The sequence below is a fragment of the Phlebotomus papatasi genome, chromosome 1, assembly GCF_024763615.1.
Source record: "Phlebotomus papatasi isolate M1 chromosome 1, Ppap_2.1, whole genome shotgun sequence".
Classification (NCBI taxonomy): domain Eukaryota; kingdom Metazoa; phylum Arthropoda; class Insecta; order Diptera; family Psychodidae; genus Phlebotomus; species Phlebotomus papatasi.
Window position 1 is genome coordinate 52,953,155 of NC_077222.1, and position 17,295 is coordinate 52,970,449.

Sequence of the window (17,295 nt, forward strand, 5' to 3'; positions counted from 1 at the left end):
AGGACAAGACTTATAGAAATTTATATTTAATTTATAGTCCAAGTAGTTTAGAATAAAAATTAGTGTTTGATGGTGCCTCAGTTTCCCCTAATTATTTTTTTTTGATCTTTGATTCTTTTGTTATTTACTTTGAAGCTGAATAGCCAGCAATAATCCAGTATACCTAACACTTTTTATTTTACTTAAAGATCATGACGGTATATCCAATGGTGCATAAAATCGATTTGATTTTTCTTAAACCGATCCGAATGTCACTGCGAAACTTTTTCAAACAGTTTTTCTTTTATTCGTTTTACAAAAGGTTTCATATCCATTTCACTTGAACCTTCCGTTCCAAACCTCAGAAGTATTTGTGTCAATTTAAAGTCCAAGCGTTATGCCCTAGATACACTTACGACTTAAGCCGAGAGACGGCTTAGCGGAAAATAATGGAAATACACTTTAACGATTATTTCTAATATAGTTATACTAAGCCGTCTCTCGGCTAATCCTCAAGTCTGTCGAGGCCCTTAGATATTTTTTAATTTATTTTTTCATTGTAAATTTTTTACAAATTAATAGAGGGAAGTAGGGCACCTTTAAAATAGGGTTTTTTTCTCGTAATTTTAAATACAATTGAACCTTGATAATGTTATTTGGCTTCATAATTGGTTTGTGGAGTTAAATTCTATCATAGTAAGAACCAGGTCCATTCATAAATAGGAGAAAAAACTCAATTTTAAAGCAGCCCAAATTCGAAGATGACAATTTAAAATTTGTGATGTCTTCTCAAAGGTACTATTTTCAATTAGCATTGAAATAAAATGAATTTAAAAGCTAATTAATAATTACATCAAAATAAATAACTATATAGTAGAAAACATTACTTTGCAAATTGACTAAATTTATGATTTAAGAGCATGATCACACAATTAGGATCTTAGAACTTAGATTAAAAGAAATGAAAACGTTACAAATAGCTGGATCTTGCAAAATGGCGTGATTCTTAAAGGGTGATTTTTTGCATTAGCAAAAGTGTTGAAATTTCGGCAAGATTAAATGTTGTCGTAACAGAATTAGATCGTACCTGATTCATACAATAAAGCTTTAATCCTTCTCTGATATCACCATTTGATAAATCAGACAAAAATGTATGATATACGATAGAAGCTAAGTAAAATCAAGTTGATATGAAGCATTTCAACGAAGAGGAATGTAGTTCATGGGAAGGTTGTGAAGAAGAAAGAGTTCCATTCTGTCCAAATCATGAAGATCATTTTCGCAATATTGCTAGTCTTTGGTAAGCAATGGATTCTATTAACGACGTTTAAAAGGAATTTAACGTGGAGAAACGGAATTATTAAAAATAACATTTTACTTTTCCAGGATTAGCGATTGGTCCTGCTGTATCACAGAACGCCGTTCTAGGCCAATTTCCCAGTCATGCAGGCTTGGTGTTCCTTGGAAGATTCTGTGATGCAACAGTTTTGAACAATAGGCATGTCCTAACAGCTGCTACTTGTGGCCTATCAGAAACCAATGAGCGCTTAGCTGTTGGAGTGTATTCACTCTTTGTCGGAGTCATTAATATCCCTGCAGGAACTGCAGGATCTATTGGAATTAGTCAGTTTTATATACATGAAGAGTACAATCCTTTCTACGAGCATTGGAACAACATTGCAGTATTTAGAACAGCTGCAGATATACCAATTAATTCAGTTCCTCCAGCAGCAATTATTGAACCAGTGGAAATTTACGACAGAATAGTTTACGATGGGTTAAATTGTGTTCTTGTGGGATGGAATTCTGCTCCATGTAAGTAAAATTATACCTTTTGTTAAGCGTAATTAAATCGCAAAAGAAAAACGAATTAGTGCAAATCTGGCATAATCTTCTGAATTATTATCAGATAATTCAAACTGATAATTTCTTTTTTCCCAAATGATAAAAGTGCTTTTTCTGGTTAGGGAATTTTAATGTGAAAATTTCACGAATCACTAATGACATTCTCCGAATAAAAAATTCTACTTATCAATTTACGGTGATTAAGAATCATTTGAGTCTATATCCTCTTATTATACTCTTTGTAGTGTAATAAGGGTAAAAATCAAGTGGTCAGTAGTTTATTTAATTGTTCAGTGTAAATTATTATGCTCAACGCACAATAACTTTTATTTGTAAGCATGTTTTTGACATTTCAGTGAGAATGAGTGAAATCTAGATCTAGTCATTTCGCTCATTCTCATGGGAAATTTTGAAAACATGTTTACAAACAAAAGTTATTGTGCGCTGGACATTATTAGACTAAAAATAATAATGAAACTCATAACTAAAACAAATGGAAAATGTGGGTAAAAAGAGATGGCAAAGCGTCCCAGCTTTACGAAGTGCTCGAATTCACGAGATAGAGATCTCGGTGAATTATATTTTTCGTTTTTAATGTTCATGGCGATTGACTATCGATTTAAACTGTTTCACAAATTAAAAGAAAATCATTTCAAAATTTATAATTATTAGTAAATTGCATTTTTTTAAGAATTTGATCTTTAAACTTTAATCGATACTAAGTTTTGAAATAAGTCTGGAGTACTTAAACATTTAATCTTCGAAAATTCGATGTCGAAAATTTTTTCGATCATAGGTATGTTATGGACGAAATGTTCGCCTTTGCCACCCCAAAAACATATTTGAGAATAAACGAAATCGTAGGAACCGTTTTCGAAATAAACCAAAAAACATGGTTTCGGGTAAGGAGAGAGGTAGGGTTAGAAGGAGAAAAATGCCTCGAGGTAATATTGACTTATTGGGAGATCATCGAAAACCGGAAGTCGATATCTCTTGCCGTTTGACAAACAACACAATCAAACTGGTAACAAACTTTTTAGCAAATAAAAATAATATAATAACGAAAGACAAACCAATTACGAGTACTTTACCGGTTCATTATCGATTGGGTCTGATGCACCCGGATTTGAAATTTCAAGATCTTTCCAAAAACTCCAAATTCAAGCAAATCGATTGAAAAATAAGCCCTCCAGAGTGGTTAAACTTTGACCTTTGAAAATTAAGTCGAAAATTTTTCCGGTCATAAAACTTGATTTAAAGTCGATGAAATAATCTTCAAAGTATTCTATAATTGCATAACTAATAAATTATTATTACTATATTACCAAATTTGAACTTCCTAATTGGGTTGTCCCACGGATTACTATATTCCTGTATAATAGGTAGACATTGTTGTATCCCATAGTAGTGCAAACAAAGTGAATAAAAGTGTTAATAAAGACACGTTCTTGATATTCTCGAGACTGAAAGTCACTTAAATCCTACATTTTCGTTCCACAGCATCAAATCGCATCATTCCTGGATACCCTTTCATTTGGTTTGTTTCGTTTGTTTACACTATGAGACACGAAAATCTCTACCTACTATCCAGGAATATAGTAATCCGTTGTTGTCCTCAATTCCGGTTTGTCCGGAATTCCAAATTTTATCTTTACGACTCCAATAAAAAAAGGAAGAAATTTCTTCCTTTTTTTAAACAAAATCCTCTTATTTAAAATGTATTTTACATAAAAAGAAACTTAATATACAAAAAAGAGTTTTTGATTCTAAAAAAAAAAGCTTCAAAAATTTTTATATGAGTTCTAAAAGAACGATGTTTAAAGTATTTTACTGATTTTACTACTGGAAATTTTCACTACAGGAGCCGTACTGTAAATATTTGCAAAAATTAGTTTTGCTGAGTTGTAAGAAATCCCTCTTCATTTTTCAAAACTCCTCAAGGTTTGATAGCTTTTTAAATTCTCAAATTCATCGATGTTTTCTGAGCAGACTAAAATGTTTTTTTACTGAATACTAACTAAATTTAGTAATAGAATATTTTATTTTGATTTTAAAAAAATACATTTAAATAATTACTGTCTATTTTTATATTTTTTGACATTTTGGACTTTTTATTTTCATTTGGAGAATTAAAGTTAGAAAAAACTGATTGTTTTTGAAGAAATATAAAATTTATAACTGAAATAAGATAAATTTAATATTTTTTTAAGTTTATTTAATAAGCCAATCTTGATCCAGATCCATGTAAAATTTTTAAAGGTTAATTACTAAGTTTTTTTGGATCTGAAAATTTCTTTATCACCATAACATTTCTTATTGAGGACTTGGACAAGCTTGAATAAAATTAGTTTCGATTAATTTTTTCTCTTTTTGTTTTATTTAGTACACCAGACAACACCACTTCAGCATCAAGTTCAACCTATTTTCAGCCGAAGTCAATGCAATGCACTGGCAGCAGTTTCGGGAAGTTTATTGGATTCTATGGTGTGTGCTGGAACATTAACAACCAATCCTATGCAATGTCCGGTAAGTCATCCAATAAATGTTATTACTTACCTTACAGTTTATGTTCTAAAAAACGTCTATTTTTTAATATTCAGAACAACCCCGGAGGAGCTCTTTATTGCCGTGGTGCCCTGTTTGCCATTATGTCCCACAATCGCATTTGTGGTCAACCTAATGCTCCTGGCGTCTACACACAACTGAGATTCTTTGAGGATTGGATTGCCCGGCAGTTGAACCGAACAGATACTCCTCCAGCTGGTCCAACTCATGCACCAGGTCATCCTGCTCCACCAGTAGGTGATACTGGTAGTGCCCTAATGTCGTCTCTTTTCATTCTGGTTTCGCTTCTGGCACTGAGGTTCCTTGTTTAGGAAGGAAACGAAACTTAAAAAAAAAACACCAAAATGTCTTTAATAATTTATTATGATAAAGTTTCAATAAATCTTTCATACAAGGTCTATTTCAGATGGATAAATTGGGTCTTTGTGGTTTTCCTTAATCTTTGTACAATTTCTAGCCTACATAGGAAGCGTAATATTGCAGCTGCTTGTGAAGCAGTCCCTTATTTCTCATTAATTACCCTTTCGAGGGCATCAAAGTCATAATAAACTAGTATATGATTATCAACACCTTCAAATACATGCACTACAGATGGCTTGAGGTTGTAGAATAGAATTTTCTGTCCACGAGAATCGAAATCCCTCACTAATGTTTCAATTACTGTGGCCGCTGTATAGTCAGCTCCATAGATGTGACTACAGTCGATAACAACAGGAGTTTGGGATTTAATGCCTTGCTTATTCACTAAATTTCTAACGTATTCCGTGGATGGGAAGATTAGGCATCTGTCTGGTGTTATCATTAAGTACTTAGTATTAACCCCGGTTGTCTGCAAAAATACAAAAATAGAGTAGTTCAGTAGGGAAGGTCAAAGATTAACTGAAGGTATTATGTCTGGAGATACTTACGGCACACAATTCAATGGAGATCTTGGGTCTGGCAGAGTGATAAAGAATAAATACCACGTTAATACCAATTCCCACCAGAATTCCAAATTCAAGTGGAAGGGCAAGGCAAGCAACAAAGGTGGCAAGACCAGGAAGTAAGTCAGACTCTGCAATGAAAGGGTTTATCAGTAGAAGATCGTAGTTAAATCTTCATGAAAAAAAATTGTCATACTCTTGCTCCTCCACATTGGTTTGATAACCCGAACTTCCACCATGAAGACAACAGCTGCAATGATGATAGCTGCTAGGGCTGCTCTTGGGATGAAATAGAAGTACGGAGTGAAAAAGAGCAGTGCCAGGATTACGAGGACACCGGTATAGAGACTGCCCATGGGTGTTCTGGAACCACTTGCATGACTCACAGCACCTCTGGATAGGGCACCATTTCCAGGATATCCCTGGACAAAGGAGTTCACCACATTGGCTGTTCCAATGGCCAGTAATTCCTGCGAAGCATCAATAGGTTTCCCTTCGGAGAATACCTTGCAGATTGCCATGTTCTCGAGAAGGGCAATCAGAGGTACGACAATAAGTCCAGATCCTAATTGGGATACCATTTCGGAGAAAGACTCTTCCTCCTGAATAATTTCTGTGCCATTGGTTACAGCAGGAATGGAGAAAGGCGGTGGCTGGAAGGCTGGTAGTCCGGGGGGAATATCACCAATCAACTTGAGATACTGCTGACCAGTGGAGTGAAGACAAGCTCCGATACCTCCACAAATCACCACGAGAATGGCATTTCTAGACGTTCCAATGAGCCATAGGAGTTTATTAACAATCTTCTGAACAGTTGTCTTATCGCCATCATTTTCTGGTCCAATTTTAATGCTTGTGATCTTTCTCATGAGCATCAGAACAATTATGCACAAGATTCCAAGAACTGTATCCCAAAGTCGTGTATCCTGGATGTGTTCGAAGATGGATGACCACATTTGAATGAAGGTGTTCCCTGAAGCTGAAATCCCCAATACATCCTTGACCTGTGAGGAGAGGATGACAAGGGCAACGGCACTCGTGAAACCACTGTTGACTGGTCCTGAGACAAAATCCAGGAGAAAACCCAATCCAAGTATTCCCATAAGGATTTCTATTAATCCGGTGAGGAAGCCAAGGAGAACAGACCTCTGCCAGACACCTTTCGAGGCCTGAAGTGTAAGAAGCGATGCAATAGCCGTTGGACCCATGGGTACGTCCTTATGCGAACCCAGGAAAATATACACGAAACACCCCATGAATGAACCATAGAGTCCATAAGCCGCAGGTAATCCTGCAATTCCTGCATACGCCAGCGCTTGAGGAATTACAGTCAATCCAACAGTGATTCCAGCTACTAAATCTCCCACAGCATCAGCACCAGAATATCTAGAGAAATATCATTTAAATCATGAGACATCTAATTATTCAACATTGTTTCTTCCTTAATGCCCCATCATAACATGATTTCGTGTGAGATTAGTATAAGAATTAAATTTAATTGTTTCATCATGCCATGACTATCAAATCGCAAAGAAAATTCTCGAATTGAAAGCTCTACCGTGTGATTGTGATAAGGGAAAGTTTTTGATAAATTACAGTCTTATATTTCGCAGTTTCAAATTTTCATGAAACTTCTCGACTCCAATCTTTCTGCAGTGGCAATTTTTTTCGGGTGATAAAGTCCTGAAGAATTTTTATTTTTACAAGTTTACCAAACAAGTCCAGTGTGATATGCAGAATTTTCTGATAAGAAAAGGTACTTCACCTTATCTGGAATATAAGATATTAATCTAACACGGGAAATAATTTGGCACCCTAATTTATGTGTTCCGATATTGTTAGACATTATAAAATGACCAAGATTTTACTGGTTATTGTTTTCATGTTTCTTTTTATTGACTTGCGGTTAGTAACACTTTAGAAAAAAAAGAAACACATTGTTATCTCGTGCTATCATTTTTCACTTATTATGAATTTATAATTTATAAACTCTCCGATTCACATCATGATTTATATTGCTCCATAAAATACATAGTGATAGAATTGAATAATGAATTTGTGTGGGAAACTTCTGTTAATTGACTTGACGTCATGATTACAAATTGTAAATGGCAATTAGTTCAGTGTTCATTTTATAAAGCATATTGAAGGTAATTTTTCCTTTTTTTTCCTACATATTGTTATGGAAAAACTTCAAAAAATTCTTATATTAGATTTCTTAAATTGACGGAAATATTATTGTTATTTAAATTTGAATAACTTAGTAAATACGAAAGCTTCTGAGAGCAATTATTTGCAGTTTTCTAATAAAAGATGAAGAATATTAAACAAAAACTAATATTAAAATTTTTATACTCTATTAATAAATACTGTTTTTACTGAGATTTAAAGAACAATTTATGTACAGTGCTGTCTCTCTATATGCACAGTTTGGGTACTTTTTTTTTGACAGTTCTCTCTCTGAATATGCAGAACTTTTCTTGAAATTCCCAACGGTTTTTTTCTTTGTTTAATAAATTATCATTTTTTATTGTTCTAGAATTTCCCGTGTTATTTTAAATATAATGTGAGACAGAAAAAATAAAATTAGGAAAATTAAAAACAAGAAAAATTAGTTACAAAGAAAATAAATTTCTTTATTACTTTTCCAAAATGTAAACAAATTGATTTTGAATGCAACCGACACAAAAGCTCTGCATATAGAGAGTCTGCATATAGAGAGACATTACTGTACACATAAGTTCGAAAGAGTCTTCAGAACAGTAAAATGTTACTATTTTCACCATTCGAAAATATATTCTAATGACTACATCGAATTATTGAATTCTCTTTATGGTGGTAAATAAAATTAAATTATTTCATATTATAAAATGTTTTAAACCACTTAAAGCTGCAATGGTTTTTCTGATAGTACATTTTCAAAATCGTAAATTGATAAATAAATGAGCACTTGGAATAGAATTTTTATTATTATAGCATTTTATTAGAGGTAACACTTGGAAACATTTTATTGGTTTCCTCAAATTTTTTTATGTACTTTTGGCAATAGAAATCATATTTTTATAGGCCGGTAATCATTTTATTTCTTTTCTTTTGCTTTAAATACCTTCGTCCAACCTTTAAAATTCTACGAAAATATGCTGAAAACAAAATTTCCATCCTTTTTCATCCTTAAGGGGTTACATGGGTCACGTAGACTAAAAAAACAGCATATTTTATTTACATCTTTTTTTTACATAACAAAAATATATTTAATTCGTGCTCTTACGTATACAGTAGACTCTCGCTAATTCGGCTCTTTTAAGATCGGGCTACTTTTTAACACTTGGAAGGACCCTAGTGGTAGCCGCTGCCAATTTAGTTTTCAATTTAATTTTTTATAGTGAAGAATACATCATTTCGCCTGGAGGCCTGATTGAATGCGTGCAGAATTTATCTGGCTATATTTTCGTTATAAAATTTTTAATAAAAATTAAATATTAATGTAAATATATTGCAAAAACAAAAAACTGCACTCGGAAGGACCAAGTGGCAGTTGCTGCCATATGCATTTTATATGGGACTTTGACGTTCTGCAGATGTAATTTTCTTGACTGCTAGTGTATAAAAGCCTTAAAAGAACAAATTGAAAGTGTTTTTGCAAATTATTGAGAAGAATTATGGGAAATATTGAATTGGGAAATATGAATAATTTTGGGAATTATTCAATTTTTCTCTTACTTCCCAAAGCTAAAAATCCATTTTGTTAAGCGAAGTAATAGAAAATAGTTAATAGTATTAACTATTGTTCATAAAGTAGAATTTTTGCTTTGAAAAATAAGAGAAAAATTGAAACATTCAAAGGCTGCCGCATCCAAAGGCACACCACTTTCCTTGACGCCATGATTCTGATAAAAATGAAAACATCGAATGGTTAAAAATCTTTAGATACAGTACCCAAAGAGATGAAATTTCTGATTCAGACACCAGAAAAAAACTGACTAAAGCTCCGAATGTTAAAATATAATTAAAAATATCAAAATAATATGTAAAATCCGATAAGTGGCAGCGGCTGCCACTTGGTCCTTCCGTGACACTTTTAGTTAGGGTTCTACGAAGTGTTAATTCGGGCAGCAGTTGAATTTGAAAAAAGTTTGTTCTTATTTTTCAAGTTTGATTATAATTATCAAATGAACCAAATATGCTCAAATTTAGCATGGTTTGTCATAGTTTTGATTTAATTTTGCATTATTAAAGGATTTTTATGCAATTTATGATATTATTAGTGTGTAAGCTCAATATGTTTATGCAGATGGATAAAAATCGTTGAATTTCAAAAAGTTTGTTGCCCGAATTTCTCTCTACTTCAGGTGACAATTCGGTCCCAAATGCCCGAATTTGAGAGAGTCTACTGTATAGAGATACAACGTTTCAACCATATTTTCAGAAATTTTTCATTTGAAAATTTTTAAAATTTAGCTATTGGAGCCTGATTTTCGGAGTAGATTTTTGAATAAAAACTCACTTTGTAGTGGTCATTTTCCAGAGTATATTCATGACGTCTAAAAACTAAGTATTTCTTATTAACTTATGAGTTAAACTCATACTTGAACGGTAGTTTTTTTTAACTTGATCATAACTTATTGTACAAGACAAAAAAACGGTGTAAAATACGCCAAAAATTGTATTTTTTGTATAAAATTTCACCAAAAAAACTAAATTTCATTTAAAAAAAAACAATCTGCCGTTCAAGTACGAGTTTAATTTATCAACTAACAGAAAATATTTAATTTTTTGACGACAGATGAATATACTCTGAGAATTTTTGTCCATGTAAAAGCATGTTTTTTTCAAAAATTGTCCCAAAAATCAGGTCCTAATGGCTGAAGTTTTATCATTTTTAAATGAAAATTTCAGAAAATATGATTAAAATTTTGTCCTTTTATATGCTTAAGAAATAAAAATTTAAAAAAATATTCTGTTGAAAAAAATATTAGATAAAATATGGTGTTTTCTAGTCTGTTTGACCCACGTAACCCCTTAACTTAAGTATACTCTTCCTTGGGACGTTCATGCCTTCGAATATTCGAATAATATGAATTTCTTTTGTTTTTCGTAAGAGATTTACACATAATTATCACATAATTATCACAAAATTATCAATAATTAATAATAAGCTAACGAATATTTAATAAAAATGTGTATAGGTCCCTTAAGAAAAATAAAAGAAAATTTACATTATCGAAGGCATGAACATTCAAAAGTAGAATACTTTCCTCTAAGTCGAATTGGACATATCAAACTTTCTTGACTTCTGTTAAACTTTAAAGCTAGACGAGAACATCTTTTATCTTTTAAATTCTCAAATGTCTTTAAATGCCTTAAAAAATAACTTTAAATATAAAAAATAAATATAAAAGGGAAGTTGTAATGATTTCTTAATTCTGAAGAGGAAATCGTTATTTTGACACTAAAACGTTGAAACGAATATAAAGCTAATATGAGAATTAACCGTTGTATACGAGCTTCAGACCTAGGTCACCGCCAAAAGGCTTAGCTTTTATTATTTCTTATCAGGCAAGATTTTTGAGAAACTTTTAACTGAAAATTAAATAGTTAAATTAAATTAAATAGGTCCATTTTTGAATTTGAAAAACCACTACAATTGCTTCTTATTTAGGATTTTGAGAAAAACCAAAAATTGGGCTAACCTCTAATCTGAAACCCCTCTAATGAAAATAGTCATTCAAGGCTAAAAAAAATATTTAAGGCTTCTTTATCACAAAATAATCGGAAATTTCTGTAATTTGCACTTAATAAAAAAATATTTAAAACTATTTGCCCTTACCTTGGGATTTATTTACAAAAATACATAAATATTTTATTCAACAAGGAAAGTGCTCGCTCAGTACAATTGCTTTTCAATGAATTTTTAATATAAACTACTTTATTTTCAAATTAAAATTTATCTACTTTTATCTATTAATTTGTCTTTTGTACATGTTGTATTATTTTACATATTAAAATGTGTTACGATATTTTTTTACTTATAAAATGCTTGAGTTTTCTTTATTTTTAAAAAAAAAATCAAAAACAAATAATTCAGCATATGATTAATCCCACTTTCGTCTAATACACAATTTAATACTGAATTATTTAAGCATCTACTCTACATACAATATCTAAAAACTTCCGACTACTGAATAAATATCAACTATAAAAATTTAGTATAAATGTTTTGCATTAAGCTCAAAACCCTGAAATTTCTTTCTTATTCCTACAAACAACTGATAGATACAGTGAGAACTTTTTCCTGGAGTGCAATTAAACAATCATAAAAAAAATTGTGCAATTTCAGTGAATTGAAATGCTTATGTAAGAATTTCTAGAACGCAAAACTTGACCCTCAAATACGAATTTTACCTTTTGCACCTGTGATTCATTTTTCATTGTGAAATACGTATTTAGGGAACTACGAAAATAAATGTGTAAATTTTTGAAAGACTTACGAGTCATTGTTTATAGGGTTTATGGGGCATCATCCCTTATCAAACAGGAGATACAGTGTATGATCTGTACCTGGGTATTATCAAAGTGGGAAGTTTGCATTTATCTTACCTGGGCAACCAACTGAGAAATGGGAGCCTCTTGTAGAGTGTCTTCTTGCGAAAGATATTTTTCGCCTTTTGTCGACACCATGGTCCAATGGCCCTAAGTTGATCCCTAGTTGATTTCTTTGCATCTTCATTAACTGCAAAAAATGGCACATGTTCTCGATCAAGCACAGTTTGGGGGGATTTTTCTGTCTCGTGGGGAACTGTGAGTACTTGCACTATAATAAAATTCACGTGCGTGCTGTTAAAGTTCATATATTATGTGAACTGTTTTTATTTGTACTTGGAGTGGGACGTAAGACAAATTGTATTTGCACGATACAAACTTTATCTTGTGATTTATGTACAGGCAGCTTTTGGACTTACGAATAAACTGATTTGAGCCAGTAAAGGCACCACGAGGCTCTGATGGTATGTTCAGCATTGAATCGTTCAAGGCACGGTTTTCATAAGCCATCTTTCCCTTCTTTTCGTACAACGGAAGTGGTGAATCTGCAAAATTTAATTGAAATAATTTTTTGAGAGCTTTGATAACCAATTTTTGATTAGATATAAATATTTACAATCAGTAAAAAATATCATTTATAAAAAAAATCGTTCTTGCTTAGTTAATATCTCAAGTGGGCAAAAAAGTCTTTTGATTATTTATTTGATGGAATTGCGCGCTAAATTTTGGCGAAGTTGAATGCCCTTTAAAATAAATTTAGGACAGCTTGAGTGTTTAATAGATTAATTAAATAAATAATAGGCAATAAAAATGTGTTCTAATTTTCAATCATTAATTTATTGTTTTTTTTCTATATTTACTAAACTCATCCTTGTGACCAAATTATTCCTACATTTTGGATAAATTCGACAATTTGATCAAGGGTTTTAAGTATAATCAATAAATTCTCTTAACATTCAAATTTTGGAAAATAACTACAAGCGGTGTTAGTATTTTTTTTAATAAAAATTGAGTAAGAAATGACATTTTTCTTAAGCATAAAAAAAATAAAAATATTAAAAACTAAACATCAGCTTATGAGATTACTAATTTCCACTTACACTACAAAGAAATTTTATACCGTTTTTACTCTATCTATTGACAAAATACTTTCTTACCACTATAGTGACCTCTCAGGCAGTATTTTGGTAAACGACTTGGGAAAGATCAGTTTTAATATTTTGGAATTGCAAAATCTAAAGATTTCATTAGAATTTTATAATGCATTTTCAAAATATTGCAATAATTAAAGAAAAATATCAATAAGAAGTAGCATGAATGGGTCATTTACCCTAGTATGAACCATCTCGGGATTTCTTGTTGGACTTAAAGGGACTTTTTGCACACTTTTAGTTTTAATTTGATCAATATAAAATATTTTACTGACCAAAATTTATTTTTTTACTGAAAAATTTAGTATTATATTTAAAAAATGTGTTTTTTCGTGATAAGGTGTTTTATACCCAAATAGCAAAAACTCATCACAACGTAAATAAAGGGTGTCCCAAAAATCACGCAAGATTTAAATTTAGCGGCATTTCTGAAATAAAGGTCCGCAACGAATAATAAAAATTCTACGTGACAGTTTATAGATTAGGGTTTAAAAAAAACATCACTAAATGCCAGACCAACTCTTTTTTGTTTTAAAAAAATATTTTAAAAATAATTAAATAATTTGGTTCAAGAATTAGTCAGAAAATTGATTTAACTTCCTCAACTATGAAGAGTCTAATTGAAAAATTCACAAGAACTGAATCAATTGGAGAGACTAAATACACTTGCCATCCAGGAACAAGCCCTTCAAATGATTAATAATATTGAAGCAATGTATAATCTGAAAATAAAGCTGATCAAGCGTTACTGTTACTGGTGCTCGATATCGCGATATGATGACCGAGTTTACGATGCCCAAATTGGAGAATTTGTTCATTAATAAATTAATTAATTATGAATTCATTAATATTGATGACATGTTGCTTTAGCATGATAGTGTGACATGTCATATAGCCTATTAAATAATGCAATTCCTGCATAAGACATTTCCTGATTGTAATTTTCTCTATTGGTGATTAAAATTGGTCCCTTAGATCATGTAATTTTAGACCACTACATTTTTTTTATTCGGTTATTCGAAGTGACAAGCCTAAGTCAACAGGCCTACATCCACCTCTATGCATTAAAAGAGAAGTTTTAACACTGCATCATCGAAATTTAGGCACATTTGTCCAAAAATGTCAGGGAAACCTTCGACGAAAGGATTCCTATCCCAGCAGAGCTATGGAGGATAATTACTGGGTGCAATATTTAATATATAAAACATATCTTATGTACTTTATTTTTCAATTTATAAAATAAATTAATTGAGAAAAAATGTGTTTTTTATTTAATTTAAATCTTGCGTAATTTATGGGACACCCCATATTTGTAAGTTTGACGTATTGACTTTCTTGATCATATCTAGGACCATTGAAAGGTGTTATGCCTGAAAGTGGCAAATCGTTAAGAAGAACTGACTAAAGACCTCTTCGATAGCCACCGATTTAGAAAAATATATAGATAATACTGACTTAATGATGTGCTTGGCACATCAAAAATATTTGCCAATCTTATTAAGAAATTGTGCAAAGCTGAATATGTTAGAAAAATAACTTTATTATTTTAAGAAAATTTATTTTCAGACAGAATTAAAATGTTCTAAATGCCAATTCTTCTTCAAAAGAGAAAATTTAAGTGTAAGTCTGAGAAATGCATTCCTATCAACTTAATTTTTGCATGAAAAATTCTCCTATTTTAATAAATTACTTTCTGAATTTGTAAAAGTGTGAAAAATGAAATAATTTTAATCAAAATATAAATATTTCTAGATGTAATGGCACCGCAATACTTTATGGCCACTACTGTGTTGATATTTTGTTTGTAACTAAGTCACCGTAACGTCGGCATTTCGATACTAAACTAACATCTATTTTTATTATTGTTAAACTAGGGAAATTTTAGTCATTCTATTTTTTCTTATTTATTTAACATTACATCATGAGCTTAAGTGGTTCTTATGATCATGTTGTGCCACTTGGGTATTTCATTGCTGAAATAATAATTGTTTTTTCTGCCCATGTTCATAATACCAATACCAAACACCCCAAACACAAATAAGAGAATAAACGAACTTATAAAATCTTTTAATCTCTCTTAATTTAATAATTTTCAAATCTATGGAATTTATTTTAAAATGATGCTCCCACTATTCCAAAAATGTAATACGTTTGGGAAACATTTTTGCATTAAGGAATGATTTCTAGAAATTCTTTTATTATTGGTAAAAGTCTTACATATTTATCAGTTATCACACAGGAGTCATTTTCAGAATATTAAATATTTATCGTAAAAAATCTATTATTCTCAATCGGTTTATTTTCCACAAATTCTCAATGATTTAATTGAAAAACCGTTTTTTGGGACAAAACTTTTTCCCAAACTTGCGACATTTTTGGCGCAGATAAAGTAATTAATTTTATCACAAAAATACGCTATTCTCTAATAATAAAATCTTATTAAATATTCAAACATGTCCCCATTCACTTCAAGCACAATTCGTAATTGAGATTTATTTATCTATTAAGTTAAACGTTTGTCATGGATACTTGCATTATTTATTATATTTAAACGAAAAATTGTCAATTTTCTCCAAAAATATTATCAACTGGTGAAATTTAATTTACAGTCCATTTTTAATTTAAAAAAAAAAAATATGAAAAACTCCTCATTTTTGAAATTTATTAAAAAGAAAATTTGCGAATTAATTTTGGACTTTTATTTTTCACTGTACATTTTCAATCACTGCCACACTTATTCCTCCCGTGTTTGAATCACTTAAAAAAAAAGAGAGAAAAAAGATAACAATGCACTTGTGATTACACAAATATTCACATGGAAATAGAAATAAGACAATTCATTATAGATTTGTATTCAAGTTCAAGGTACATCTTATGTATTTGCCGGAAATGATGTCTCTCTATTGTGTTGGATCTTGCATGTGGCTCCAGGAAAATCGATGAGAAAAGTTTGAGAGGGAAATTGGCGGAAGTTTTATTGGGAAAATTGCTCATAAAAAAAACAAACATCGATATTAGAATGTTTTGGTGAAATTTTCCACAAGAAAATGTACTGATGTCATGACAAGATACAATTAATCGCTGAAATCTAATTGGGAAATACCAGAAAAGCCTCCAAAAGCTTTTATCAAACGATTGAAATTTTTATGCCAAGAACCGTGTAAAAACTTTATCATTTGTTTGAAAATTTACAGAATTTTGGAGTGAACTTTAAAAATCTTTAAAGCAAAAGTTGATTCTGTTTAGATGTATTCAAATTTTAATGTAATTAATCTAATTGATCAGTGAGCCACACTATGCTAATTCTCATTTGATAACAATTGCAAATGCAAAAAGGTATAACAATGCACTGAAAGTGAATGAATCTGGAAAACAGTGGCACGTGAATTGATCAATAAAATTGAGAGTATAGGGAATTGCGAACGTAAATTGTTATTTGTTGGGGAAAACATCGCGTTTTATTTGCAAATATGCATTTTTTCTCTATCAGGGCATTTTCCCAGTTCTCCTGGAGAAAATCATCAGGTATGCGATATGTAAATATGCAATATTTATTTCCCACCTCAAGAACTTTCACACAATTTTCATATATTGAAATTTTCCATTGTAAGACACCTTCGTGAAGATGCTCAGAAGAACTTTGTAGAAGAAAACGTTCAAATCGTTCAGTACTTGAGTAAACTTGTAGTTTTGGTGCAAAAGAGAGTCTGCATAGCGTGTTTGATGTACAATTTAATAGCTGGTTTTTGTCCATTAATTCGAAAATTTAATTCTTCGTCTTATAAAAGATCCCCACTATCTCACCTTTGAATGTTACACAGAAGCCAGTAGAAACAGCAGAAAATGTTACACAAAATAATATTAAAACTTTCTGAAGAAAAATTAATTCAATAGAACTTCTATCTTGGCAAGTGTTTGTCGCATTCTTTCTCCGTGGATAACAAAACTCTATCACAGAAATTCACTATGAGGAAAAAAATTGTTTAAAGAAAAACTACAAGCTGAAGAAGAAGAAAAAAAAAGAGGTGAAAAGAAGAGGATCAACCACCTGACTTGATGTGATCCAACCGAACACTGAGCACTTTTCCTCAGAATCTCTCAAGAAAATTGTTTTTTTTATCATGATTCTGTTGGGATTGTACGTTGTTAAGTGAACTGGAGGGGGATGAGATATAATAAGAGCTATTCATCATTTTCTGGCGCGAATGCGGCTGTTTTCGTCAGTGTTGCTGAAAAGAGCTACCGCACTGTAAATTCGCATTGTATGTATTGTTGGAGTGAAAGACCAATTG

The 17,295-nt window shown here is 31.3% G+C and overlaps 2 protein-coding genes across 3 annotated transcripts; one reads left to right on the plus strand and one right to left on the minus strand.

Moving 5' to 3' along the window:
• Nucleotides 1-1,166: 1,166 nt before the first annotated feature.
• On the plus strand, nt 1,167-4,804 carry LOC129806321 (glandular kallikrein-3, submandibular-like). Its single transcript, XM_055854823.1, has 4 exons — nt 1,167-1,279; nt 1,366-1,794; nt 4,208-4,350; nt 4,425-4,804. The coding sequence occupies exons 1-4, from the start codon at nt 1,246-1,248 to the stop codon at nt 4,698-4,700; spliced, it is 882 nt and encodes a 293-aa protein (XP_055710798.1). The 5' UTR covers nt 1,167-1,245; the 3' UTR covers nt 4,701-4,804.
• LOC129806313 (sodium-independent sulfate anion transporter-like) lies at nt 4,735-17,103 on the minus strand. 2 transcript variants are annotated; one of them, XM_055854810.1, is made up of 6 exons: nt 16,808-17,103; nt 12,272-12,397; nt 11,910-12,042; nt 5,509-6,698; nt 5,298-5,443; nt 4,735-5,218 (listed from the first exon to the last, which is right to left on the minus strand). In XM_055854810.1, the coding sequence occupies exons 2-6, from the start codon at nt 12,360-12,362 to the stop codon at nt 4,892-4,894; spliced, it is 1,887 nt and encodes a 628-aa protein (XP_055710785.1). In that variant the 5' UTR covers nt 12,363-12,397; nt 16,808-17,103; the 3' UTR covers nt 4,735-4,891. The 2 variants fall into 2 exon arrangements, with proteins under 2 accessions (XP_055710785.1, XP_055710776.1); XM_055854801.1 differs by having other exon boundaries at nt 11,910-12,123.
• Nucleotides 17,104-17,295: the final 192 nt, after the last annotated feature.